The sequence below is a fragment of the Neolamprologus multifasciatus genome, chromosome 14, assembly GCF_963576455.1.
Source record: "Neolamprologus multifasciatus chromosome 14, fNeoMul1.2, whole genome shotgun sequence".
NCBI lineage: Eukaryota > Metazoa > Chordata > Actinopteri > Cichliformes > Cichlidae > Neolamprologus > Neolamprologus multifasciatus.
Window position 1 is genome coordinate 2,743,767 of NC_140452.1, and position 24,278 is coordinate 2,768,044.

Below are 24,278 nucleotides of genomic sequence, written 5' to 3' on the forward strand. Positions count from 1 at the left end.
TAATTATTCTATGTTCTTTACTGTCAATATCGACAAAACACTCTCACTCCAATCTGGATTCTCCCTTGACCCATTGTCTGGAAAACAGCAGTATATCACTGCCCTTCTTGTAACAAAAGGTGTCAAAAACAAATGTTGCCAGGTAAGAAGAAACTACTGCTCTCTTTGTTGGGTTTTGTAATCCCCTGACATTCATGGTCATGATTTTAAAATCTGCCATGTATCTGAAGGATTGTGGGGTTTTTGTTTTCTTTTACCAGCTTCTCCTTTATCAATGAGTAACATAAACACAGTAACATAAAAGTTGGTGCTTCGTGCCGAGGAACGCCTGTGACAAAAGAGTGAGACATATTGATCCCTCTCGCACCTCATTATTTTGTATTTGTCATTTCCTGTGGAGATGGAAATATTACATGTGGGAGGATTTGTTGTATTTCCAGATGACTGGCCAATAGTTACATTATTAGCAACGTCTTCATCCAAGGGAGGAAACCCACTGACAGTCTGTTTGGTCTGAAGCAGCTCTTCTGAAGAATTGAGAGGTCTAGAAAACGGCCTCTGCTAGCATTACGGTTAACAGCTGGTTTTTCCTGTTTGAGTGCAGCTAGCTAAACCGCTAAACATGTTTTTAAAACTTGAACTTTAAGCTTATTTCTTAAATCCAGCTTCAGACAGTGTTCCATCTGTCTCTCTTTCTGAGGGCAGCGCTCAGTGGTGTAAATTAACCTGTATATGTGTAGCATTTCAAATCCCTTTTAAGGTCAGTCATTTTTTTCATATTTGGTTTAATGGGTTTTCTGTTAATGTTTGCTCAAGATTCCTGGAAACCAGTTCAAAGACCTCCCCACACCCTCAACCAGTCTCTGAGACGGCTGCCCGTCTTTGACCCTGGTTCTGACTGAGGTTTCTTCCTGTTAAAAGGGAGTTTTTCCTTCCTACTGTAGCCAAATTCTTGTCGGGCTTTTCTCTGTATTATTGAGTACCTTACAATATAAAGTGCGATTGTTGTTGTGATTTGGTGCAATATAAATAAAAATGAATGTAATTGAAACTGGTTTTTAGGTCTTCGTTTGTTTGTTTAGTTGATTTATTTTGAAATATTTCAGTGCAAATTAGTCTTGTGCGTGTTTGTGTTTTGTACAGCTAAACGTACATAACATGAAACGAGTTCTGCTACCAGCAGCTGTCTGTCCTTGCTATTGTTGATGGTTTGTGTCTAGCAGAGGTTGCTGCTACTTGATTTGTTCTTCAGAGCCGCGGTTATATTTGCAAGTTTGTGACCTGAGTTCTCCCACAGACACCGCTACGGGTTTAAAGAGTAAATCTTTGACCTGTAGATGCAGCATAAGTTCACAGGTGAAGATTTATCGTACACAAAACGTATTAAACTTGATTATATTATCAGTGTTCCCTCTTTTCAATCATTACCGGATGCAACTATTGCTGCTGTACTCTGCTTAGTTAACTCAGGCGAAGGAAAATCGCGTTACAAATGTTTAATTTCTTTGCTGACTTTTCACATTTAAACGTGTCATTTTTGTTTTCTTTAAATTTTAATAATTTAAATGAACTACAACTTAAATGTTGCATAATATATTTGTCTACACAAGCTCCTTTATTTTACTACGATATTTTGTTTTCTATGAAATGAATCGAGTTGAGGAGGCGTGGCTTCTCTGGACCAAAATGGCGGCAGCACTGGCTCCTCGCAGCCCGTAACAGAAACACGGACTACTCACGTGAATTTCACCTTCGGAGGACTCGGTAATAGTTATTTGACAGGTTTCGGGGATAACGTCAGTAAATTCGGAATTTAATGTTAAATTTCGTAGCCTTTTTGCTCTGTTCCTCTTCGGTTTGTGATTGGTCAGTTGCAGATTACGTAACCGGGAAGCCACCAGGAAGACATAGTTGTTTCTTAAATAACTTGGTTTGTAGCGATTCTTCGACTCGTTCTTCTACTTCGGTTTAATGTTTTTGTATTTATTTCATAAACTGTACGGTAAACGTTACTGTTGAATTTTAACTTCGGATTTCGGACCGCGAGTCAGGGAGACGGTGCGGGGAGTGACTCCGTCTGCTCCGGCGTATTCTCGGTATCGCTTCTCGGCCTTTTGGCTAAGATCAAGTGTAGTATCTGTTCTTATCAGTTTAATATCTGATACGTCCCCTACCCGGGGACCATATATTAAATTGATTTTTGGAACAGGGAGATGGAATAGGGGCTTGCTCCGTCCACTCCACGCATCGACCTGGTATTGCAGTATCTCCAGGAACGGTGCACCCCCCTAAACATGTGGAAAAACAATGTAAGCTTAACTAGCTACGTTCATTAGCAGTGTTTGAGTTGATCGTGTTACTATGGTGCACAGTACAGTAAATATCCCCTAAATGTGAGTTCACTGGATTTTGCGTGTGGTAGGCTGTTTTTATGCACAGCACAGTATATCAGTGTAGTATTCGTAGTTTTTATTTCAGTCCCTTTAAAGAGTCCATGCTTAGTCCACTAGTTTAATTCATGAATAATAGTTTCTGGTATCATAATTCTTTGGGTATATACGATTAAAGTCACAGTTGCGGATTTTCTTTTTTTAAATGGTTTTTTTTTTCATGTTAACGTTCACAATACTTCTGTAACTTTGTGAATTAAGAAACTAGTTTTCAAAAGGGTGCAGACAGGTCGCACAGGAGGACAGTTCCACATAAAGTGACACATTGTTGACTGTGTATTTAAAACATAACACAAGTCTAAGGTCCACAGGTAAACTCAGGGTTGTGTGAGCTGTGCAGAAAGCTTTATTACTAAGGCTGATGTTTCAGCTCCAGCACCTTGATAATTAACAACCAATCATAGACAGACTGTTACAGCTCATAGGTTAGTCCGTGTCCCTTTAATTACGGGAGGAAGAACAACTTGAGGGGTGTGTTCAGTGAGTTGACATCGAGACGGGTAAGCAGCAGCAAAGACTTTAGCTTCATGTTTTCCTGTTACAGCCTAACAATCTGTTTTAAAAGTTTGTGTAAATAGTTTGTCTGGTACGGTTTGAATAGATGCAGTGAGTTTGACAGCAGGTTTATATTAGTTTGGAGTTAAAAGTCAGAAGTATAAAAATAGACCCAGTCAGCTCACGACTTACTACGGAGCCCCGCAGGGGACATGGGAGAAAAAAAAATTAAGACGGACTTTTGCGAGATCTCGCAAAACAAACTCGGGATCTCGCATTCTTCCCATTAGCTTGAAGCTAACGGGAGGTCGAGACCTACTACAGCCGGGAGGAACACCGCTTTCCCGGCACATCGTGCCTCGACCTCCCGGTCGGCTTCGAGCCAGCGTCCGAAAAATGCGGCTAAAACGTTTGCGAGATCTCGCAAACGTTTTGCGAGATCCCGAGTTTGTTTTGCGAGATCTCGCAAAAGTTTTGCGAGATCCCGAGTTACTTTTGCGAGATCTCGCAAAAGTCCGTCTTAATTTTTTTTTCTCCCATGTCCCCTGTGGGGCTCCGTAACTTACAGAAATGGCAGGACAAGGATTTTAGTTGCTGACGATACTGAGTGTGTGTGTGTTAGTTAAACCCTGTGCAATCTATGTGTGCTAAAGCAAGCATCTAATTTGCCTGTGCTAAGTAAACAGTTTGTACAGGGCAGCTTACATGTAATAATTTGATCTGATTGATCGAATTGTTGTATTTACACAAGTTATTGCTGATCGGTGTTGTTATACACCTGTTCAAACCTCCTAATGAGTCAAACTTGATTGAATGCAAGTAAAAGAACTTTGGACCTGAAGTGGTAACTGAATTATCAGCAGCACGTTTCACGTAGGCCCTCTTGTTCTTGCAGTAGTCAGTTGTAGTTTTGTTTTTGACCTGCAGGGGAACATTTTACACACATAAATCACTCCTGCTGGTTGTGGCAAACTTGCATTAATGAGACCTTTCAGAGTATTTCGATGGCTTGTAGAAATCTCGTCACACTATTTCAGAAGCTGTGCTAACTGCTTATTTTGTCTTACAGCAGGTAGCCTCAAAGAAACATGTCCTCTCCAGAGATCGCCTCGCTCTCCTGGGGCCACATGAAGGTGAAGGGATGCTCCTCCACCTACAAGGACTGTAAGGTCTGGCCTGGAGGGAGCCGAGCCTGGGACTGGAGAGAGACTGGGACTGACGTAAGTGAGGACGGACTGCTGTAAATTAGCTCAAATTTGGCAAATTTGTGATGTTGAGCTTTTTGCTCCTCAGCATTACCCTGGAGTACAACCTGCTGACCTAGATGAGGTGCTGAAGAAGGGAATCGACCTGCTGGTAATTGGCAGAGGCATGAGCGAGGCTCTGCAGGTAAAACAGACCAATTTATTCCTTTAAACACAAGAAATATTAGCAGACCGTATTTGCTTGTAGTAAAAATGTAATCTAACTGGGTTTTATTCCTCTACTGTTTTCCCAAGTATCTCCAGGATCATCCTTACATATCTCCCTAAAATCTTCTAGTAAAGCAAATTTCTTTATAAATAATTTTAGCAGCAAAAGATGTTTACCTCTGTCTACTGAGCCATTTAAATCACCCTCCACAACAGCTTTATTTGTCATGAAATGTATGTCTAGATTGGCTAATAACTCCTTAGGAACTGGAGGTTCTGCATCTGCGTGTATGTTAATTATTCTATGTTCTTTACTGTCAATATCGACAAAACACTCTCACTCCAATCTGGATTCTCCCTTGACCCATTGTCTGGAAAACAGCAGTATATCACTGTCATCTTTTAAATGCCCTTCTTGTAACAAAAGGTGTCAAAAACAAATGTTGCCAGGTAAGAAGAAACTACTGCTCTCTTTGTTGGGTTTTGTAATCCCCTGACATTCATGGTCATGATTTTAAAATCTGCCATGTATCTGAAGGATTGTGGGGTTTTTTTGTTTTCTTTTACCAGCTTCTCCTTTATCAATGAGTAACATAAACACAGTAACATAAAAGTTGGTGCTTCGTGCCGAGGAACGCCTGTGACAAAAGAGTGAGACATATTGATCCCTCTCGCACCTCATTATTTTGTATTTGTCATTTCCTGTGGAGATGGAAATATTACATGTGGGAGGATTTGTTGTATTTCCAGATGACTGGCCAATAGTTACATTATTAGCAACGTCTTCATCCAAGGGAGGAAACCCACTGACAGTCTGTTTGGTCTGAAGCAGCTCTTCTGAAGAATTGAGAGGTCTAGAAAACGGCCTCTGCTAGCATTACGGTTAACAGCTGGAGTTTCCTGTTTGAGTGCAGCTAGCTAAACCGCTAAACATGTTTTTAAAACTTGAACTTTAAGCTTATTTCTTAAATCCAGCTTCAGACAGTGTTCCATCTGTCTCTCTTTCTGAGGGCAGCGCTCAGTGGTGTAAATTAACCTGTATATGTGTAGCATTTCAAATCCCTTTTAAGGTCAGTCATTTTTTTCATATTTGGTTTAATGGGTTTTCTGTTAATGTTTGCTCAAGATTCCTGGAAACCAGTTCAAAGACCTCCCCACACCCTCAACCAGTCTCTGAGACGGCTGCCCGTCTTTGACCCTGGTTCTGACTGAGGTTTCTTCCTGTTAAAAGGGAGTTTTTCCTTCCTACTGTAGCCAAATTCTTGTCGGGCTTTTCTCTGTATTATTGAGTACCTTACAATATAAAGTGCGATTGTTGTTGTGATTTGGTGCAATATAAATAAAAATGAATGTAATTGAAACTGGTTTTTACGTCTTTGTTTGTTTGTTTAGTTGATTTATTTTGAAATATTTCAGTGCAAATTAGTCTTGTGCGTGTTTGTGTTTTGTACAGCTAAACGTACATAACATGAAACGAGTTCTGCTACCAGCAGTTGTCTGTCCTTGCTATTGTTGATGGTTTGTGTCTAGCAGAGGTTGCTGCTACTTGATTTGTTCTTCAGAGCCGCGGTTATATTTGCAAGTTTGTGACCTGAGTGTTCTCCCACAGACACCGCTACGGGTTTAAAGAGTAAATCTTTGACCTGTAGATGCAGTATAAGTTCACAGGTGAAGATTTATCGTACACAAAACGTATTAAACTTGATTATATTATCAGTGTTCCCTCTTTTCAATCATTACCGGATGCAACTATTGCTGCTGTACTCTGCTTAGTTAACTCAGGAGAAGGAAAATCGTGTTACAAATGTTTAATTTCTTTGCTGACTTTTCAAATGTAAACGTGTCGTTTTTGTTTTCTTTAAATTTTAATAATTTAAATGAACTACAACTTAAATGTTGCATAATATATTTGTCTACACAAGCTCCTTTATTTTACTACGATAATTAGTTTAGAGCTTTCTATGAAATGAATCGAGTTGAAGAGGCGCGGCTTCTCTGGACCAAAATGGCGGCAGCACTGGCTCCTCGCAGCCCGTAACAGAAACACGGACTACTCACGTGAATTTCACCTTCGGAGGACTCGGTAATAGTTATTTGACAGGTTTCGGGGATAACGTCAGTAAATTCGGAATTTAATGTTAAATTTCGTAGCCTTTTTGCTCTGTTGCTGCTTCGGTTTGTGATTGGACAGTTGCAGATTACGTAACCAGGAAGCCACCAGGAAGACGTAGTTGTTTCTTAAATAACTTGGTTTGTAGCGATTCTTCGACTCGTTCTTCTACTTCGGTTTAATGTTTTTGTATTTATTTCATAAACTGTACGGTAAACGTTACTGTTGAATTTTAACTTCGGATTTCGGACCGCGAGTCAGGGAGACGGTGCGGGGAGTGACTCCGTCTGCTCCGACGTGTTCTCGGTATCGCTTCTCGGCCTTTTGGCTAAGATCAAGTGTAGTATCTGTTCTTATCAGTTTAATATCTGATACGTCCCCTACCCGGGGACCATATATTAAATTGATTTTTGGAACAGGGAGATGGAATAGGGGCTTGCTCCGTCCACTCCACGCATCGACCTGGTATTGCAGTATCTCCAGGAAGGGTGCACCCCACCAAACATGTGGAAAAACAATGAAAGCTTAACTAGCTACGTTCATTAGCAGTGTTCGAGTAGATCGTGTTAGTATGGTGTACCGTAAATATCCCCTAAATGTGAGTTCACTGGATTTTGCGTGTGGTAGGCTGTTTTTATGCACAGCACAGTATATCAGTGTAGTATTCTTAGTTTTTATTTCAGTCCCCTTAAAGAGTCCATGCTTAGTCCACTAGTTTAATTCATGAATAATAGTTTCTGGTATCATAATTCTTTGGGTATATAAGATTAAAGTCACAGTTGCGACTTTTCTTTTTTTAAATGTTTTTTTTTTCATGGTAACGTTCACAATACTTCTGTAACTTTGTGAATTAAGAAACTAGTTTTCAAAAGGGTGCAGACAGGTCGCACAGGAGGACAGTTCCACATAAAGTGACACATTGTTGACGGTTTGTGTATTTAAAACGTTTCAGCTAATATTCCACTTTATTAAAGAGACTGAACTGAACTGAAACCTACGAAACACAAGTCTAAGGTCCACAGGTAAACTCAGGGTTGTGTGAGCTGTGCGGAAAGCTTTATTACTAAGGCTGATGTTTCAGCTCCAGCACCTTGATAATTAACAACCAATCATAGACAGACTGTTACAGCTCATAGGTTAGTCCGTGTCCCTTTAATTACGGGAGGAAGAACGACTTGAGGGGTGTGTTCAGTGAGTTGACATCGAGACGGGTAAGCAGCAGCACAGACTTTAGCTTCATGTTTTCCTGTTACAGCCTAACAAACCGTTTTAAAAGTTTGTGTAAATATTTTGTCTGGTACGGTTTGAATAGATGCAGTGAGTTTGACAGCAGGTTTATATTAGTTTGGAGTTAAAAGTGAGAAGTATAAAAATAGACCCAGTCAGCTCACGACTTACTACGGAGCCCCGCAGGGGACATGGGAGAAAAAAAAATTAAGACGGACTTTTGCGAGATCTCGCAAAACAAACTCGGGATCTCGCATTCTTCCCATTAGCTTGAAGCTGACGGGAGGTCGAGACCTACTACAGCCGGGAGGAACACCGCTTTCCCGGCACATCGTGCCTCGACCTCCCGGTCGGCTTCGAGCCAGCGTCCGAAGAATGCGGCTAAAACGTTTGCGAGATCCCGAGTTACTTTTGCGAGATCTCGCAAAAGTCCGTCTTAATTTTTTTTTCTCCCATGTCCCCTGCGGGGCTCCGTAACTTACAGAAATGGCAGGACAAGGATTTTAGTTGCTGACGATACTGAGTGTGTGTGTTAGTTAAACCCTGTGCAATCTGTGTGCTAAAGTAAGCATCTAATTTGCCTGTGCTAAGTACACAGTTTGTACAGGGCAGCTTACATGTAATAATTTGATCTGATTGATCGAATTGTTGTATTTACACAAGTTATTGCTGTTCGGTGTTGTTATACACCTGTTCAAACCTCCTAATGAGTCAAACTTGATTGAATGCAAGTAAAAGAACTTTGGACCTGAAGTGGTAACTGAATTATCAGCAGCACGTTTCACGTAGGCCCTGTTGTTCTTGTAGTAGTCAGTTGTAGTTTTGTTTTTGACCTGCAGGGGAACATTTTACACACATAAATCACTCCTGCTGGTTGTGGCAAACTTGCATTAACGAGACCTTTCAGAGTATTTCGATGGCTTGTAGAAATCTCATCACACTATTTCAGAAGCTGTGCTAACTGCTTATTTTGTCTTACAGCAGGTAGCCTCAAAGAAACATGTCCTCTCCAGAGATCGCCTCGCTCTCCTGGGGCCACATGAAGGTGAAGGGATGCTCCTCCACCTACAAGGACTGTAAGGTCTGGCCTGGAGGGAGCCGAGCCTGGGACTGGAGAGAGACTGGGACTGACGTAAGTGAGGACGGACTGCTGTAAATTAGCTCAAATTTGGCAAATTTGTGATGTTGAGCTTTTTGCTCCTCAGCATTACCCTGGAGTACAACCTGCTGACCTAGATGAGGTGCTGAAGAAGGGAATCGACCTGCTGGTAATTGGCAGAGGCATGAGCGAGGCTCTGCAGGTAAAACAGACCAATTTATTCCTTTAAACACAATAAACCCAAAATATAAACTATAGTTTGGTTGGAGTCTTAGCACCTTTGTTCTGTTTGTTTTAAAGAGTTTTTGCTTTCTGTTACTTTGACGTAATAAAACAGATCCCACGCTCAGCTGCTGTATGACTGAGTCATGTTGCACAAGCTGCTCCTATCAGATAAAGTATCACAAAAGAATGAGACTGCAGACTTGGTGGTTCATCCATTCAAATAATCTGGCTAATACGGTAGTTTGGAGGCTGAAAGGCGACTTCCTGTGTGTGGCTGTGGTTGGAGCGCTGACGGATCCATTAAGGAGCTGTGCTCGTCAGACTGTATTCACACCATTGTCTCCTCTAACAGGTTCCCCCCTCCACCCTGGACTTTGTGAAGCAGAAAGGCGTCGATGTAAAAGTCTTCCAGACGGAGAAGGCTGTCGCTGAATACAACAAACTGGCCGGCCAGGGTGCAAAAGTGGGCGGGGTTTTCCACTCCACCTGCTGACGTGGCCACCTGAGGACTCTACAAGCTTTTTCACTGTAGAGAGAATATCCCACTGTGGTGCTGAAGCTTTGAGTTCACTGTGAAGATGCAAACAAGCTGCCGACTAAATTTTAGTCTCACTTGCATTTGTGACTTCCTGATTATGAAAACACAATAATGGGCATAGACTGATAGACTCCTGCTTTCTGTTGTGCTACAGGGCTCATTAGTTTTCCATGCTTTGCACGTTAGAGAGCACTCTTTCCTTTACAGCCGTGTGCTTCCTGCCTGCCTTAAAAGCCCAAACTCACCTGCTGATGAATTCAGCACAAAAGAAGCCTTCAAACAACAAGAGCCACCGATAACAGTCGAAACAGAGTTTCTGTAGGTAAACGTGTGGAACGATTGTTGATCTGGTTCAGTCTCTGTCCACAGGCTCAGCAGGAGCCAATCACAGCACAGAAACTAGGTCCATTCACAGCTGTGGTCATTTTAAAATCAGGTGAAGAGACCGGCACAAAGAGAACATCCAAACTGTGGTTAACAGAGTCAAATCTTTAAGTAAATAAACATCTTAAACAATAAATTCACAAATCGAGTCACCTTCTCTCTGAGAAAAGTTATTTTAAAGGTAAATAATGTAGAGCATCTTAGAAAGCTCTTCTAGATTTGACTTCAGATGCAGTCACATGTTATAAAAGCTGAAATGTATGGATGTTACCTGCTGTCTAAACAGGAAGGAGTTCAGTTTGATTCCTCGTGACAAAATAAAAGTAGAGATTGAAACTTCACCACCTGACTTCTTCTTTATAATTGAATACAAAAAGCTTTTTCCATAAAACCCAGTCTTGTGCTTCCTACAGCTTGACCGTTAATGAGTGGTTTCCTGTACAGTTATAATTAGAGATGAACAGAAGAAGAAAAGTCCAGCACGTTAAAGCCGCGAGGTGCTTTGTTAGCGTCGTGCGGGCTTGGGCATGATGAAGACTTTAACGGCTTTGCTGAACGGAATCGTTCCCTCGACGGCGGCCTCTGCTGGCGGGAGGCTCTCCAAGCTCTCGCTCCACCCCAGCTTGGAAGGGGAGGTCAGGGAGGTGGAGGAGGAGCTGTAGGCCAGCAGGAGACGCACCTCGATCTGAGACGGCTCTGAGGGGAGGAAAGAAAGTGACGATGGAGCGAGAGTTTTTACTAGTTTGGACGCTCAACTCAGTTTAATTTGATAATTTTATATTTAAAGAAAAAGAAAACATGTTATTAACTGACCCGTCCACGCTGTGTGTGAGAGGTAAACCTGCGTGATGAGTCTGTGTCTGTGGGGTCCGGGCTTTCTGAAGTCTCCAGGTTTAGGATGGATCACGTGACTCTGGCCGTCTGGATACAGAACCTGCAGAGGCAGCGAGTAGTAAACGTTCATGTTTGGAGTAAAATACAAACCAATCAGTGATTATAAGGCTGGATGATAACCAGCACAGCCTGATTTAATCTGCACTCACTGGCAGGTTTGTGAGTATGCTGAGCCGTATGTCAGTGGCTCTGCATTTCAAACCACGCTGAGCTGGTTAACAGGTGTTAAAACACTTTTATAAACTTTGTGGCAATAAAGGTGAGGCCTTGTTTACATCAGCGGGGAAACAAAAGCATGTCTAACCACAACTGCTGGAAGCACAAGAATATACCCGCAGTGTGAGAGCAATTAAGTCGTGGATGAATGGAAGACCGTGGCCATTGTTTTAAACAGGTAATTAGGGATGGGTACCGGTGTCCGGTGCCATGATGGCACCGGTTCTGACATAAACGGTAGTAACCAGACCGAAAAGCAGCGCACATTTCGGTGCTTTTTTTTTTCCTGAGCTGTGACACACTTTAGATTCTAGCCAATCATTTTACGTTTCCGGGGATAGTAGGCGGGTCCAGGTACGTACGTTCTTTTAGAGCAGAGCTACAGATTAAAAATGCCCAAAGCGAAGCGGTCAAAGTCTGGCTGTACTTCACAGCAAAAGATGCAAACTCAGCAGCTGCAACAAGTGCTTTAAGCTGATACTGTGATACTGTCAAAGGAGGTAACACCTCAAATCTGATGAAACACCTGGCGACGCATAGAGTTTTTTTAAAAGCCGTGAAATGCGCCGTATTTGATAGCTTGCTGCGAGACCTCACACCGAGCACATCTACTGCGGATGTGGTGGTGACGGATGATGATGCAGCAGCAGCCGTTCTTCTCTGCGTGAGTAGCTTCATGTTGTTCGTGTGTAATTTACGTTGAGTAGGCTAACCACGTTATTACATTAATGCATGTAAGGTGAACTAGCAAACATCATCATAGCTACATGCGGCTGTCTTCTTGTTTGATGGCAGATACTCCCTTCACCCTGGACAAAAAGGCTAAAATGACCAAAGAAAAAGTGGAAAACAGTTAAACATGAGAGGTTTTTGGACAAAGTTTGTGTTTTTTCCATTGTTTAAGCTGCTTCCAGCCAAGAGTGATACCATATATGCCCCATAGCTGCAGAAAAGGCTAACGTTGTTATCTTTTTACAAAAAAACAGCTGAACATGAGAGGTTTTTGGACCAATTTTGTGTTCTCCATTGTTTAAGCACCAGTTTGAGCACCATTTAAGCACCGGCACCGTTTCAAAAGTACCGGTTTGGCACCGGTATCGGATAAAACCTAAACGATACCCATCCCTACTGGTAATGCAATATTTTTATTAAATACCTTAAAGCTCAAAACTTTGTGTGTTTTGGTCTTTTATCCACACACACAGTGTTTTAAGACAGACTGACTTGTCCTGCCGTGTCAAAGGTGTGCGTCTTGATCTCTTTCAGATTCGGATTAATTTATTAATCCAACATGTTTACAGCTGATCCACACAATCTATAGTCTTTAAACACTAATCACAAACACTTACATGTCAAGACAGAGATCGACAACGAGGTCGAGGAAAGAAATATTAAAAATAATTTGAATAACAAGGACAAATGCCTCAAAATCAATCAGAACAATTCATCTGAATGACTCCGTCACTGTTAAACGATCTCATTGCTGACAGACTGTTCGCTGTTTGCAGGTCAACACGTCTATAGTCAGATCACCACCTGTTGCTTTGGCACTTCACAGCAGTTTTCGGGGATTCAAGTAGATGAAGTGATTTCTTTCTGGCGTCACATCAAACTGACCTGAACTTTCACCGTGTTCTGGGGGTCCTGGACGTGCTCCAGCGTTGCATCGATGTCTAACGCCACCACCAGACCAGACGTGAACCTCAGTGGGTTGTCAGACTCCCCCGTTGGTTCAATGATGGTCGCCGTCGCCCGATGTATCTGATGACAAGCAATAAATTAAACAAAGCTCAAACCGCACCACCGCTGCAGTCTCTGAACTCCGTCCATAAAAATGCAGAAATCTTTTATTTATAAATGGAAATATCAGGTGGAAAAGAACATTTAAATTAAAAAATGCATTCATGCAAATTAGATTTCAAATATAGAGCGGCTCCAGCTTTGATTGACCTTTATTCTGAAAGTTCACCTCTGTAATCTTATCGTGCCATCTGGAGTCTGCTGCTGTTTTTAGATCGCTCCATGTCTCAGTCTGACCTGTTACACATTTATGATTTATAGAGATGGCACGATACCACTTTTTAATGTCCGATACTGATTCCGATATCATAAATTTGGATATCTGCCGATACCGATATGAATCCGATATAGCGTATTTTGTAATCAATAAAACTGTTTTTTATAAATATCTTGCTGCATTTTGTATCAGTTCATACTCAAGTTTTAAAAAACAAGAAAATTAAGCTACTCTGTTATACCTGTATGCAAAATACACTGATCAATCTAATAAACTTAAACCTGCACCATCCTCCCTATTCTGGTATTTTAAAGAGGACTTACCTACCTCACTAACAGGGTTGCCAACTCCCAGCAAAAATATTAGGGAACCACCCCCCACCCTTAACCCTTTAAGACCTACCATAGAACCAAGTTCGCCAGAGCTTATATTATATGTTTACATGCTGTGGAGCCATTTTTGGGAGCATTTCAAGTTGATATACATCAATACAACCATTACAGCCCAGATTTTAATAATATGTCTGCATTAAGTGCATAGTAATTACATAAATTGCAAAAAAGTGCAATAAACTACAAAAAAATTGAAAATCGTTTTTGTTTTTTTAACATATATTTCTAGTTAGAGAAATTTAAGAGGCTTATCCCTCAAAACTGTAAATACAAAAAAGTTGCACAAAATAGTTTCCCACCACAGGAAATTTATTTTGAGTGTCTTCATAGTTTTATTTTTGAAATACACCAATTTTTATACACTGCAGGAAAAAGGAAAATAAATATTATAATGCAAATTTGCAAAAAAGCAGCATATGCATCAAAATAAACTATTTCCAGCAGTGCAATATGAGTCCTAAGCATCCCAGAAACCACACAGAAAGTCATAAAGTCAAAGATAACTTTTAAAAACACCAGTATAGGCTCATGAGGCCCTGATGGTAAAAAACTACATTTCCGCGAAAATGACGTCACTTCCGGTTTCGGGCAGGTCATGGCGGACATGCGATAGTTTGTGCTGACGTCTATTCCAACGTAGGAAGTGTTATGAACAGCTGATCGGATCGGCAAAGCGTGTTTCTGGAATATTATGTTTTTGTTGCTGCAAGTGCTTTTTATGCAGTTTTTGCTGGGTCTCCGGGTCAGGAGTGAAACCACGAGCACGCTGATGTGAATTAGACTAATTCATAATTTGAGTTGTGCTTTGATGTTTGAGTTTTCTGACTGAGAGTTTGGTCAAGATGAATAAAATCACCCCAAATTAAGCTCAAGTTGAAGGGACACTCTTATTTTGAAAGTTTAGTTGCTACCACAGCCCCAGGGTGGGCGGGTCACTGCTCCTGGTTATAATCTGCTATTTCAACAGAGTCGACTGGGAGACGAGCTTGAAGGAGAGATGAGTGCTGTGATGCTTCAGTGTTTTCACCGCACCTGTTCGGGCAGTCTGAGCTGCAGCAGGCCGCTCTGTCTCAGGGTCGTTTGCAGGATTTTCACCAGCTCCACCGGCTTACAGGACGACAGGCGCGGCATCAGCTCCAAGAGCTTATCCACAAAACTGTCCTGGAGGTGCGGCAGCTCGGTCAGAAACAGCCTGAGGGAGGCACGAAACACCGACGGTGAGTCGGGACAGTCCTTTGCATCGATAACACACAGACCATCAACAGATGACATGAATCTCCTGCTGATGTGGACTGAGCCGAGTAATGAAGAATGAAAAAACATACCTCTGAAACGACTCGACATCCTGCAAAAACTTCTCGCAGCTGCCGATGAGGAGATCCAACCTGAGGAGAGACGCAGGCTAGGACGTATGTACAGAGTGTGTGTTTGTGCGTGCGCACACGTGCGTGTGTGTGTTTATGTGCGTGTGTGTGTGTTTACCCCTGTCTGGTGCGAGCAGTCAGGACGAGCTGCAGAGCTTTGGCCTGGAGTCGAACGTGATGTATGGTGGCCACCTGTCTGCTCTCCAAGCCGCTGTACAGAAACTCCAGCTTGTAGGTTTCCTCCAAGATCTACAAACACAGTCGCACACATCACATGATCTCACTGTTGCTGTTACAGGTGTGTGTGTGTGTGTGTGTGTGTGTGTGTGTGTGTGAGAGACCTGCTGAGCCGCTGCTGTGGCCGTGACGTTTTGTTTGAGGCACAGAGGGACGGCCATGTTCCACAACTTCTCCTGCAGAGCCTGAAGAAACGAGGGACAGAGTTCTGAATCTGAAGAACAGCTCTGTTTGCAGACACTCAGAACCGCAGCAGAAACACACTCCTACCTTCATTAGCAGCAGCTGGCAGCGCAGGTATGTAGCACAGAAATCAGCAGCTCCAGCGAGCTCCGTCTGCAGCTCCCCGAGCCGCAGCAGGTCTCTGCAGACACCAGTTAACGACTCGTTACTCACAAACAGTGTTGGAACTAACACGTTATTAAGTAACGCGTTACTCGTTACTGGGATTTAGATAGGGTCGTTACTCGTTACTTCGTGTGGTGGCTATCGCGGAGCTTCCACAGATTCAATAACATTAGCAAGTGGTGGAAGCCAGCAGGTGGATGAAGGAAAAGGGAGGCAAGAGGAGAGACCCGAAGCGGCCGCTGGTCCGAGAGTGTCAGGTGAACTGAACTTCAGGTAAGAAGTTATGACCTGCAGTCTATCTGGTCAGATATGAACCAAGTTTAGGTGGAGTTTATTTTCTTATGCTGACTTTTTCGTGCTGGGTACTAGCTAGCATGATGGAGTTTCTATACAGCTGGGTGGTGCTATGATGTTACTGATGTTGAACTTTATTTTGTTCATAAGGTTAATTATTAGAGTTGCCAACCGTCCTGTAAAAAACAGAATCGTCTGGTATTCAGAGAAAATATTACGCGTTTCTTATTGAGGTGAAAACGAACAGTTTGTCCCGTAATTCAGCTACAATGAAAAAGACACAAAGCTGGAGTTATTCTGTGTCTTTGCTGCACAGCTGCCTCTTCTTCTCTCATTCTCCCCTCTCTCTCTCCTGTTTCTACTTCAATCATGAAACTGATCAATGATCAGCTGATCGGCTCTCTTGTTTGTTTATCGCCCACTTTGCACCAGAAACAGGAAACCAGCCGATGTCGTGCTAAACAACAGCAGCACGTTTAAGCTTGATCAGCTGTTGTTAGAATTTATTTAATATTAATTTCTAGTATCAGCTGATGTTTGCTGGAGCCACAGCTGCAAAAAAGCTGCTGGTTATGATGTCGGTTTGGATATGTGGTGAGAGGGAAACATGAAGATGAAACCAGGAGATGTCCTTACTGAATCATCAGAGCTGAACAGGTGATGGAGAAACAGGTTTACCTTTTAGGTGACATGAATGAGTTGAAGTTATGAACTGTTTCTGAGAGACAGATAACACCAGGATCCTTTTCTAAGTAGCTGACAGCTGGTAACTGTGCAGGGGCGGGTCTAGCAAAGTGTTGTCGGGGGGGCAGGTGGGGCATTAACAGGGAAAGGGGGCACAAGGAAATACTTTTCTTTCTTATTCTCATTTAAAATGTTTCGCTTTTAAAAAAAATTATTATCTGAATCTTACAACAAACGATTGATAGATTGATACATATATACCATCAGAACAGTGAACATCACTGTCACAACAGCGTTTGTTTTCATTCAAAGGCTTTATGATTTTTCCTATAATGGTGGGCCGGTCTCTAGTCAAAATGCCCGGGACGATTTTCTGTCCCAGTCCAGCCCTGTATGCAGCTCATCTGCAGTCTGGTGTTACCTACATCTTCCTATTCAGAAGGCAGAATTTCCGAGTTCTGAGTACAATCAAAGCACCATGACTGCAGTTTTTGTGTTGGATGTAAAAAGCAGGCTAGGATAGAATCAGGCGTGGGATTTCTCTCATGGATATGTGCACATTATCTTTTCCTTTCTATTGGTAGGTGGCACAGTGCACTTGTGGCAAGTAAGCAAGCTAGAAGACTGTAAAAGTTATGGAAGCAACACATTAACAAGAGAATTCTGAGTAAAACCAAAGTTACTTTCCCTAGTAACTAGTTACTCTGAAAGTAACGAGTAACTTGAAGTAACTGAGTTACTTTTGATAGAAGTAACTAGTAATGTAACTAAGTTACTAATTTAAAGTAACTTACCCAACACTGCTCACAAATAACAATCGCATCCCTACAGTTACTCATTCAGGATATCAGCAAGTCTCGTGATCTGACGTTTGCAAGTAAAAAATATCATTCATTCATAAAACACGTTCAAAATATGACACAAATCCTTCCTGCGTGCGTCGTGTGCACACGTCACTGTGTGCGTTTACCTTATGGTCAAGTCCAGCAGGTCCTGGGCTCCAGGCGCCTCCAGGTTCTGGATGGTGCTGACTCTATTGAGACTCTGTTGAAGGAAGAGCTGAGCAGATTCCACAGAACCAGAACCAGGACCCGAGTCCACAGAGTCCAGACCGTACACCTGCTTCCTGCCGGGCAACTAAAACACAGAAAGTGACAGGAAGGACCGTGAGCATGACAACCGTGTTTTCCAGGTCTGACGGACATTTTTCTCAGAAACATGATCGAGAAAAAAAATCAAGCATCCCGACTGAAGCGGCTGTTAATTTCAGTTCTCACTCTAAGCGGCGGCACGAGGTGGGAGAGGCTGTCCCTCAGGTAGGCGTAGTGTCTGAAGGTGTGGTCGGAGAACAGCGCCGGCATGGTGGGGCACGACTTGGCAGCATTGAACACCAACACCAGGACGGCGATATCTGAGCTCAACGGAGTCAAGGACGAGGAAACGCAGCGCACGGCGGTAGAGGAGAGACAAAGCAGCCAAACTGCACCAACAGGTCATGATGGACGAACTGCGAAGCCCCTCAGTGGGTGGCGTTACTCAGGTTCCTGCTCCTCTGTGTGTGAAGGATACAGGCCGGGTCGTCCATGTCCGGCTCTGGCGTGTCGAAATATGGATGTGTGCTGAGCAGTTCAGGAACGAGCGGCAACACCAGCGTAGGATGGCGGGATCCCAGGAACTTCAAACACCTGTAGAAAATTAAAACATAAATAAATAAATAAAACATCAGCTTAACTCGTGGCAGCTCTGCAGAGTTATTTATCGACTGCGCTGTAGACGCTTACTTCCAGACAGAGTTGCGGTCGGTGGGATACTTGTTCAGGTTCTTGAGCAGCTCCAGCAGAGCCAGCTGGATGCACTCTTTAGTGGAGACGTTGGTGTAACACAGTAATTCATGGAGAGCTTCTCTGATGTCTCGAGACGAGTCCTGTGCACAGACGGCGAAAAGTCAGACGCAAAAACATCACTCGGGGTTTGTGATTCCAGATCGTTCCCCCGCTCTTATACCTCCAACACGGCCAGCACCGTGTCCAGCTGGTCCTCTCTGAGCGTGATGTGGGTGGAGATTTCTCTCAGCACGTGGATGGACTGCAGCCTCACTTCCTCGATCTCATCGTTGAACATGTCGACCAGGAAGTCGAGACATTTCTCGGCGAAGCTCGGAGACGACCGAGCGAGGTGGCACAACGCCTCCACCGCTGCGATACGAACCTCTGAAACAACGTTTGAAACACCAGAAAATATTCAGCAAAAAGAGGAAAATGAATCCTCAACAGAGGCTGGAGACAGAAAACAGCATTTACTGACTTTCCTTTGTGCTTCAATCATTCAATTCTTTATATCTTCATTTCTTCGGAGCCAGACGTGACCACGTTTAGGCGTGTGGGTGGAGTTACTAGCTAACGGTAGTAAGTGTCGTTAGCAAGCTACAAGTATGGAATCTATGGCTGCACTGCACAGACAGGCAGAGTTACCTGCTATACAGCAGTCTGTGCATCACAGGTCTTATCGTTTGTCAGATAATTATTAAAAACACATTTTAAAGTTCTCTGTAACCTCCTGAGACATTTCTGAGAACATTTAGCTGCAGCAGCCTGAACTCAGTGAACGCGTCGTCCAAAACTCTGCTGGGTTTCCTTTACCAAACATCTCATCCTCCAGGCCGTGGACGAATGCGCCGCAAGCCCCCGAGGCGATGAGGTTGACTGTGTTCGTGTCCAGTTTCTCCTTCGGGGCGTCGTCGGCCCACTTCCTGCCAGAGGAGAACTCTCCGGAAGCAAAGAGCTCCTTGGCTCGTTCGTGGGCTGTGCGCTTCCTCTGGATGGAAAAGAGGAATAAAGGAGAGTGAGCGGAGCTGTGCCGATCAACATCGCTTTGCTCTGTCAGATATAAGAATGAACTCACCCTGAGGTCTGACATCAGCTTCTTATCCAAAGTTTGCTCCAGGAAGTGAGGACTGACCTGCAGCATCGAACCCTGACACACGAGAAAATAAAAGCTTCACTTTAACACCATAACATCATTAATCTGCAGGCATTTTTCCACTTAATGAGAGCAAACTCAGTAAAGATTGTAAATATGTGGATTAGATTCCTGAGTGGTGGGTGAGCCATCCTCAGTGCTGCATTACATCGTTTCTACAGTGATATGAGGACACCTGTGGATTCTTCATGTGAGGACTTCTTCTATGTTTGTGTCCCGTAGATCAAACTCTGATTTAATTGCTGATGATGTTGTCGTCATGGAAGACTTTGTTTACTCACCAATGTTTTCGCGGCCTGCACCCGAACCATCCAGGAACCATCGCTGACCATGTGACTGATCTTACCGAATGCGTCATCAACCAGCCGGATCTCCTCATTGGATGATGGGATGGGTACGATGCTGATTGGACGGAAACATCAACAAGCTACAAATCAGAAAAACTGGAGAAATGTTGCTTACAAGCAAAGTTTGTATCCAGAAGGAACATGGAAATATAAAAAAACAAACATTTATGAACGGCAGTTTTTCCAACAATACTGTTTTGTAGGGATGCACCGATACCGATACTGGTATCGGGTATCGGGACCATTACTGTAAAATGTGGTGTCGGTTAACTCGTAAAAGTTAACCGATACCACGAACCGATACTAACTTATTTCATTAATCAGAGGGTGGATTGTCATTTCTGTTGTAGTTTTTTAGATTGGCCACTAGGGGGACATCCCGCGCTAAACAGGCACAGGGTTAGACGAGTGAGACTGGCGGCTCCAGATAAAAAAGAGAAACTGGAGGCTGCTGTAGCTAGGCTAAACAAAATGTCAGCAGTGTGGAACAGCCAACTTTAACTCGGGTTTTGGAAAAGCGATGAAAAATGTCAAGAGAAAATCCACGGGCAGTTAAAATAACAGAGGCTCGACTCATTTTATTGCTCTGGATGACCAGCCAATGCCGGTCGTGGAAAACATAGGATTGCACCGTCTTCTCAGCATACTCGAGCTGCGATATGAAATTCCCAGCCGCCCACACATCAGGGAGATAATGGTGCCAAAACTTTCTGAAGAGGTAAAGACAAGCAGTGTGTGCGCGATGTCAGTCCTCGGTTTAACGGCACAGTGGACTGATGATCCACGGGCAGATGGGGAGTTTGTTCGTCAATGCCAAATACTTTCGTTATTTTGTTTGTTTGTTTACAATATGGACACTCTGCAACAATTTAAAAGTTTATTTTATTCTCAAACCTAATTTGTATTTATTTTATTCAAACAGAAGTGTTTATTGATTATTCTGAAAGCTCGAGACAGTGCCAATAGTTCAGTGATATTTTGTTAAATTACAATGTGGAGACTCTGCAATAATTTAACAGAAGTGCTTATTTTTCACTTGAAATTTTTTTGTGGTCATTTTTATTAAGATTTAATTTATTATCAGCAGAGAATAAAATAAAACCTGTCTTCCAATTCATTGCATCTGTGTGTGTGTGTGTGTGTGTGTGTGTGTGTGTGTGTGTGTGTGGTAGAAGTATCGGTTTTTGTACTCTGTATCGGCAAGTACTCAGATCCAAGTATCGGTATCGTATCGGTTTGAAAAAATTGGTATCGTTGCATCCCTACTGTTTTGTGAACAAGTCAGAGTAAATGTTCTGGATAAACCATAACCAAACCTACCACTGGAAAGAATAACACATATACTGAAGGTTAAGGGACTTTTACTTTATTATCTTTTAGCTGTAAATGATGTTTTTAAAGGGTTTGGACCTAACAACACTCTGCTGGAATTATCTGTTGAACTGTTTTGTTTTATTTTTACTTCTTCTTTTTTCGAGAACATAAGTAGCCTTGGGCCCACAGACAGCAGTTAGGATTTATCTTCTCAGACATCAGTCGTGGTTTCTGATCCAGAGAGCCGAACAAACTCAACAGCTACACTGACTGAACCTGAGTGTGAGAATCCGGGTCTCCTCACCTCTCTGGGTACAGCTGACTGAGCACCCAAACCATCTGCACTGCTGCAGAACGGACCTGCTCGTAGTCATCTGTGAGCAGCCTGCAGGCCTGCAAACACACAAGAATCCATACAGAAGGTTGGATTAAACATCTAAACTACAGTGGGAGTGCAGTAAGCTGTGAGGACGTATTCTGCTCGTACCTGATCATAAATAATCTGATGGATCTTCATCCCTCTCTCATGCAGCTGCAGCTGGGAAACAAACAACAGCACAGAGAGCGAGCAGAGTTATTGAAACCTGAAAATAGAGTGGGTTGTTTTCCTTAAAGCTCACTGTGCTGGTTGCAGTGCAGGGGGGGTTGCAGGGTTTTCCTACCATGGCTTTGAGGGCTGCAGTGCGGACTCTGGGGTCTTGGTCTCCAAAGTAGTCGCTGATAATGCTCTGGACATCCCTCAATCCTCCTGGAGGTAAAATAGCAGGCCGCCATAAAAACCATCACACAGCAACTCAAAGCACAATAAATAACGACACATAAATACGTTTTGAGGTTTAAACTAAATCAGACATCAAATTTAGATGCAGACGGATGGATTGATGGATTTACCTCTCTGTATTTTTAACATTTTAAGCTTCAGGTAAAATAAATACAATAAGTATGTATACAAACCTAAGGATGTGCCCGCGCCCTCGTTTTCTTTTCCTAGGGGAGCGTCCACCAAGCCGAGACATCCCAGGAGCTGCAGGCACTTATTCCTCACCCCAAAATACGTATCAGAGAGATGCTAAGAGGAGAGAAGAGAAGCGAGGAGGACATTTACTGGTTTGTGCAGAAAGTCCTGTTGAGTTTGTAAAGACGAGTTCTGTGTATGGACTCTGGATAAGTGTTTGTGTCACCTTGTAGGCCACCTCCACGAGCCTCAGTCTCAGTGCAGGACTCTCGGGCAGCTGTGTACCAATGACCAGCAGGGTGTCCAGCAGCTGGGCGAGAACTTGATGGGACTCTGAACACACAAAGAAACAAAACAGTTTACTATGAAAGTTTCTCTGAGTGTTGGAGATGGATAAACGTTCAGACGTGTCGTACTCTCATTGCTGAGCGTGTTAATGGCATCGTCGACGATGCAGTCGGGGCTGAAGCCCTGCGTTTTAGACAGCAGGCCGAGCAGAGAGGCAATCTTCAGCCTCACAGAGTTATCCGTCTCCTGGAAGAAAGAATTGTCACCATTAGAAGTTTGACTTTTTTTAGGACACTGGGAATTCTGGTTTTATCAACTCTATTTTTTTTAAAAGTGAAAAACAACTCTTTACCTTGTAGTAGTGCTCCAGCAGGATCCTGACCACACCCTCCACGCTCTCTGCCTCCACAGGCTTGCGTGCAAACTGCAGCAGGTACTGCAGGGCGTCGGTGGAGTTGGTGGCTTTACAGAGGTCAATGTGGAGAGCGGCAGACTTACTGGGTTTGGACAGACGCAGCTTCTTGGCTGGAGTTTCTTCATGTGGAATCTGGAAGTGTAAAAAAACAGTTGCAACTACAAAAAGCATCTAATCTCTAATCTCCTGACATATAATCTTTTTTCTCTAAGTGGGCCATCTATTCATTTTGACCATATATACTAAGAGCTACCGTCCATTTATCCATGTTCTCCTGTGTTGTTTTTGTTTTTTAATCCAGGTCACAGGAGCAGTCTAAGCTGGGATACCCAGACTTCTTTTTACTTTCACCTCCTTCAGGTCTTCTGGGGGGTACTGAGGTGTTTCCAAGCCTGGGTGTTCGCAGGGGTCTCCCCCCAGTGATGCCTGCCTGAAACATCTCACCCAGAAGGCGTACCAAAGCTTTCCCAGTAAGAAGCTCAAACCTTTTTCTCTCAGCTCCTCGCTCCATCTCTAGAAACGGCTCATTTAGGCCGTATATCTGCAATCCTACTGTTTTGGTCACCACCAGGTGAGAGGTCATGCTGACAGGTGAGAGTAGGAACATAGTTCATCCAGTAAATCAGCTGCTCCTCTTTGATCACTACAGACCTTTGCGTTGTGACCTTTACTGCAGACGCTGTTTAAATCTGCTCCGCTCGCCTCTCACTCATCTCCAAGAAGCTGCGACGCTTAAACTTGTAGTTTACGCTGGTAACCTCAAAGGCAAGTTAACCCTTTTCTGTCTGAGAACCGTAGCCTCGGACCGAGAGGTGCCAGCTCTCATCACACTAACAACAAACTGCCGCACTGCGAGCTGGATGTTGTTGCTTAATGAAGCCACAAAAACGAATGACATGACGCATAAACGGCTAATAACAGCACTGCTTCGAACTTTGGCTAAAAATCCTCTCTGAGAGGAGCCAAAAGTTCCTCTGTGCAGGAAAAATGAGCTCAGTTAGCGGATTAGCGATTGACATGAATGCTAACTCGGATGTAAACAACTCGGTTTCTTTTTGAGCTTCCAAAGCGTAAAATGCCGCTGTCAGTGGATACTGTGCTGTACTGTGTGTAAGAATAAAAACACTAAACACAATAAGTTGTGCTTTTCCTCTGCACTAAACTCTCAGAGGATCGTTGTGTTGTGACTGTGAGCGTTAGCTCTTTTAGCATTAGCTAACACGGTACTTGGCGCAGAATTGTAACATTTAGCGATTTCTTTAACGTTTAAACTTTACGTATACAACACCTGACGAGACGTTATAATGTGCTCACCTGTACAACTTTGGAAAATTCCTCATAAACTCGCTTTTTCAGATGTGCTGCCATGTTTATGAACACACAGTTAGCTAAGCGTTTCCATTCAGCAGCGGGATAAATTGTCCCTTTACGGTTTCCGTAACTTCCTGATATTGTCCATGTCCGCGACATCCATCTTTTAATTATTATTTTGGATATTAATATTTATATATACGTTCATTTTGTTTATTTTTATAGGTTTATGTCAGATTTAATATACAAAAAAATATTTTCTTTCTTTTTCACTAAACACCTT

General features: G+C 43.0%; 3 protein-coding genes and 2 non-coding genes across 8 annotated transcripts; 4 read left to right on the plus strand and 1 right to left on the minus strand.

The window, feature by feature from the left end:
- Nucleotides 1-1,665: 1,665 nt before the first annotated feature.
- On the plus strand, nucleotides 1,666-4,376 carry LOC146502956 (mth938 domain-containing protein-like). 3 transcript variants are annotated; one of them, XM_085130406.1, is made up of 3 exons: nucleotides 1,666-1,764; nucleotides 4,015-4,165; nucleotides 4,239-4,376. In XM_085130406.1, the coding sequence occupies exons 2-3, from the start codon at nucleotides 4,034-4,036 to the stop codon at nucleotides 4,359-4,361; spliced, it is 255 nt and encodes an 84-aa protein (XP_084986532.1). In that variant the 5' UTR covers nucleotides 1,666-1,764; nucleotides 4,015-4,033; the 3' UTR covers nucleotides 4,362-4,376. The 3 variants fall into 3 exon arrangements, with proteins under 3 accessions (XP_084986532.1, XP_084986533.1, XP_084986531.1); XM_085130407.1 differs by lacking the exon at nucleotides 1,666-1,764 and adding an exon at nucleotides 2,765-2,950; XM_085130405.1 differs by lacking the exon at nucleotides 1,666-1,764 and having other exon boundaries at nucleotides 3,425-4,165.
- Nucleotides 2,099-2,289, plus strand: LOC146502957 (U2 spliceosomal RNA). The gene has a single exon (XR_014869004.1). It is a non-coding gene; the product is annotated as a U2 spliceosomal RNA (small nuclear RNA).
- Nucleotides 4,377-6,344: 1,968 nt separating the features above from the next.
- LOC146502958 (mth938 domain-containing protein) lies at nucleotides 6,345-10,281 on the plus strand. 2 transcript variants are annotated; one of them, XM_085130403.1, is made up of 4 exons: nucleotides 6,345-6,440; nucleotides 8,676-8,826; nucleotides 8,900-8,995; nucleotides 9,371-10,281. In XM_085130403.1, the coding sequence occupies exons 2-4, from the start codon at nucleotides 8,695-8,697 to the stop codon at nucleotides 9,509-9,511; spliced, it is 369 nt and encodes a 122-aa protein (XP_084986529.1). In that variant the 5' UTR covers nucleotides 6,345-6,440; nucleotides 8,676-8,694; the 3' UTR covers nucleotides 9,512-10,281. The 2 variants fall into 2 exon arrangements, with proteins under 2 accessions (XP_084986529.1, XP_084986528.1); XM_085130402.1 differs by lacking the exon at nucleotides 6,345-6,440 and adding an exon at nucleotides 6,754-7,678.
- Nucleotides 6,776-6,966, plus strand: LOC146502959 (U2 spliceosomal RNA). The gene has a single exon (XR_014869006.1). It is a non-coding gene; the product is annotated as a U2 spliceosomal RNA (small nuclear RNA).
- Nucleotides 10,278-24,127, minus strand: ints4 (integrator complex subunit 4). Its single transcript, XM_085130398.1, has 24 exons — nucleotides 23,999-24,127; nucleotides 22,622-22,816; nucleotides 22,398-22,515; nucleotides 22,208-22,314; nucleotides 21,981-22,095; nucleotides 21,689-21,774; nucleotides 21,514-21,564; nucleotides 21,331-21,419; nucleotides 19,647-19,767; nucleotides 19,288-19,359; nucleotides 19,026-19,200; nucleotides 18,391-18,596; nucleotides 18,168-18,310; nucleotides 17,956-18,071; nucleotides 17,664-17,797; nucleotides 17,357-17,523; nucleotides 15,331-15,424; nucleotides 15,165-15,245; nucleotides 14,942-15,072; nucleotides 14,785-14,844; nucleotides 14,492-14,651; nucleotides 12,668-12,811; nucleotides 10,754-10,874; nucleotides 10,278-10,636 (listed from the first exon to the last, which is right to left on the minus strand). The coding sequence occupies exons 1-24, from the start codon at nucleotides 24,050-24,052 to the stop codon at nucleotides 10,446-10,448; spliced, it is 2,931 nt and encodes a 976-aa protein (XP_084986524.1). The 5' UTR covers nucleotides 24,053-24,127; the 3' UTR covers nucleotides 10,278-10,445.
- Nucleotides 24,128-24,278: the final 151 nt, after the last annotated feature.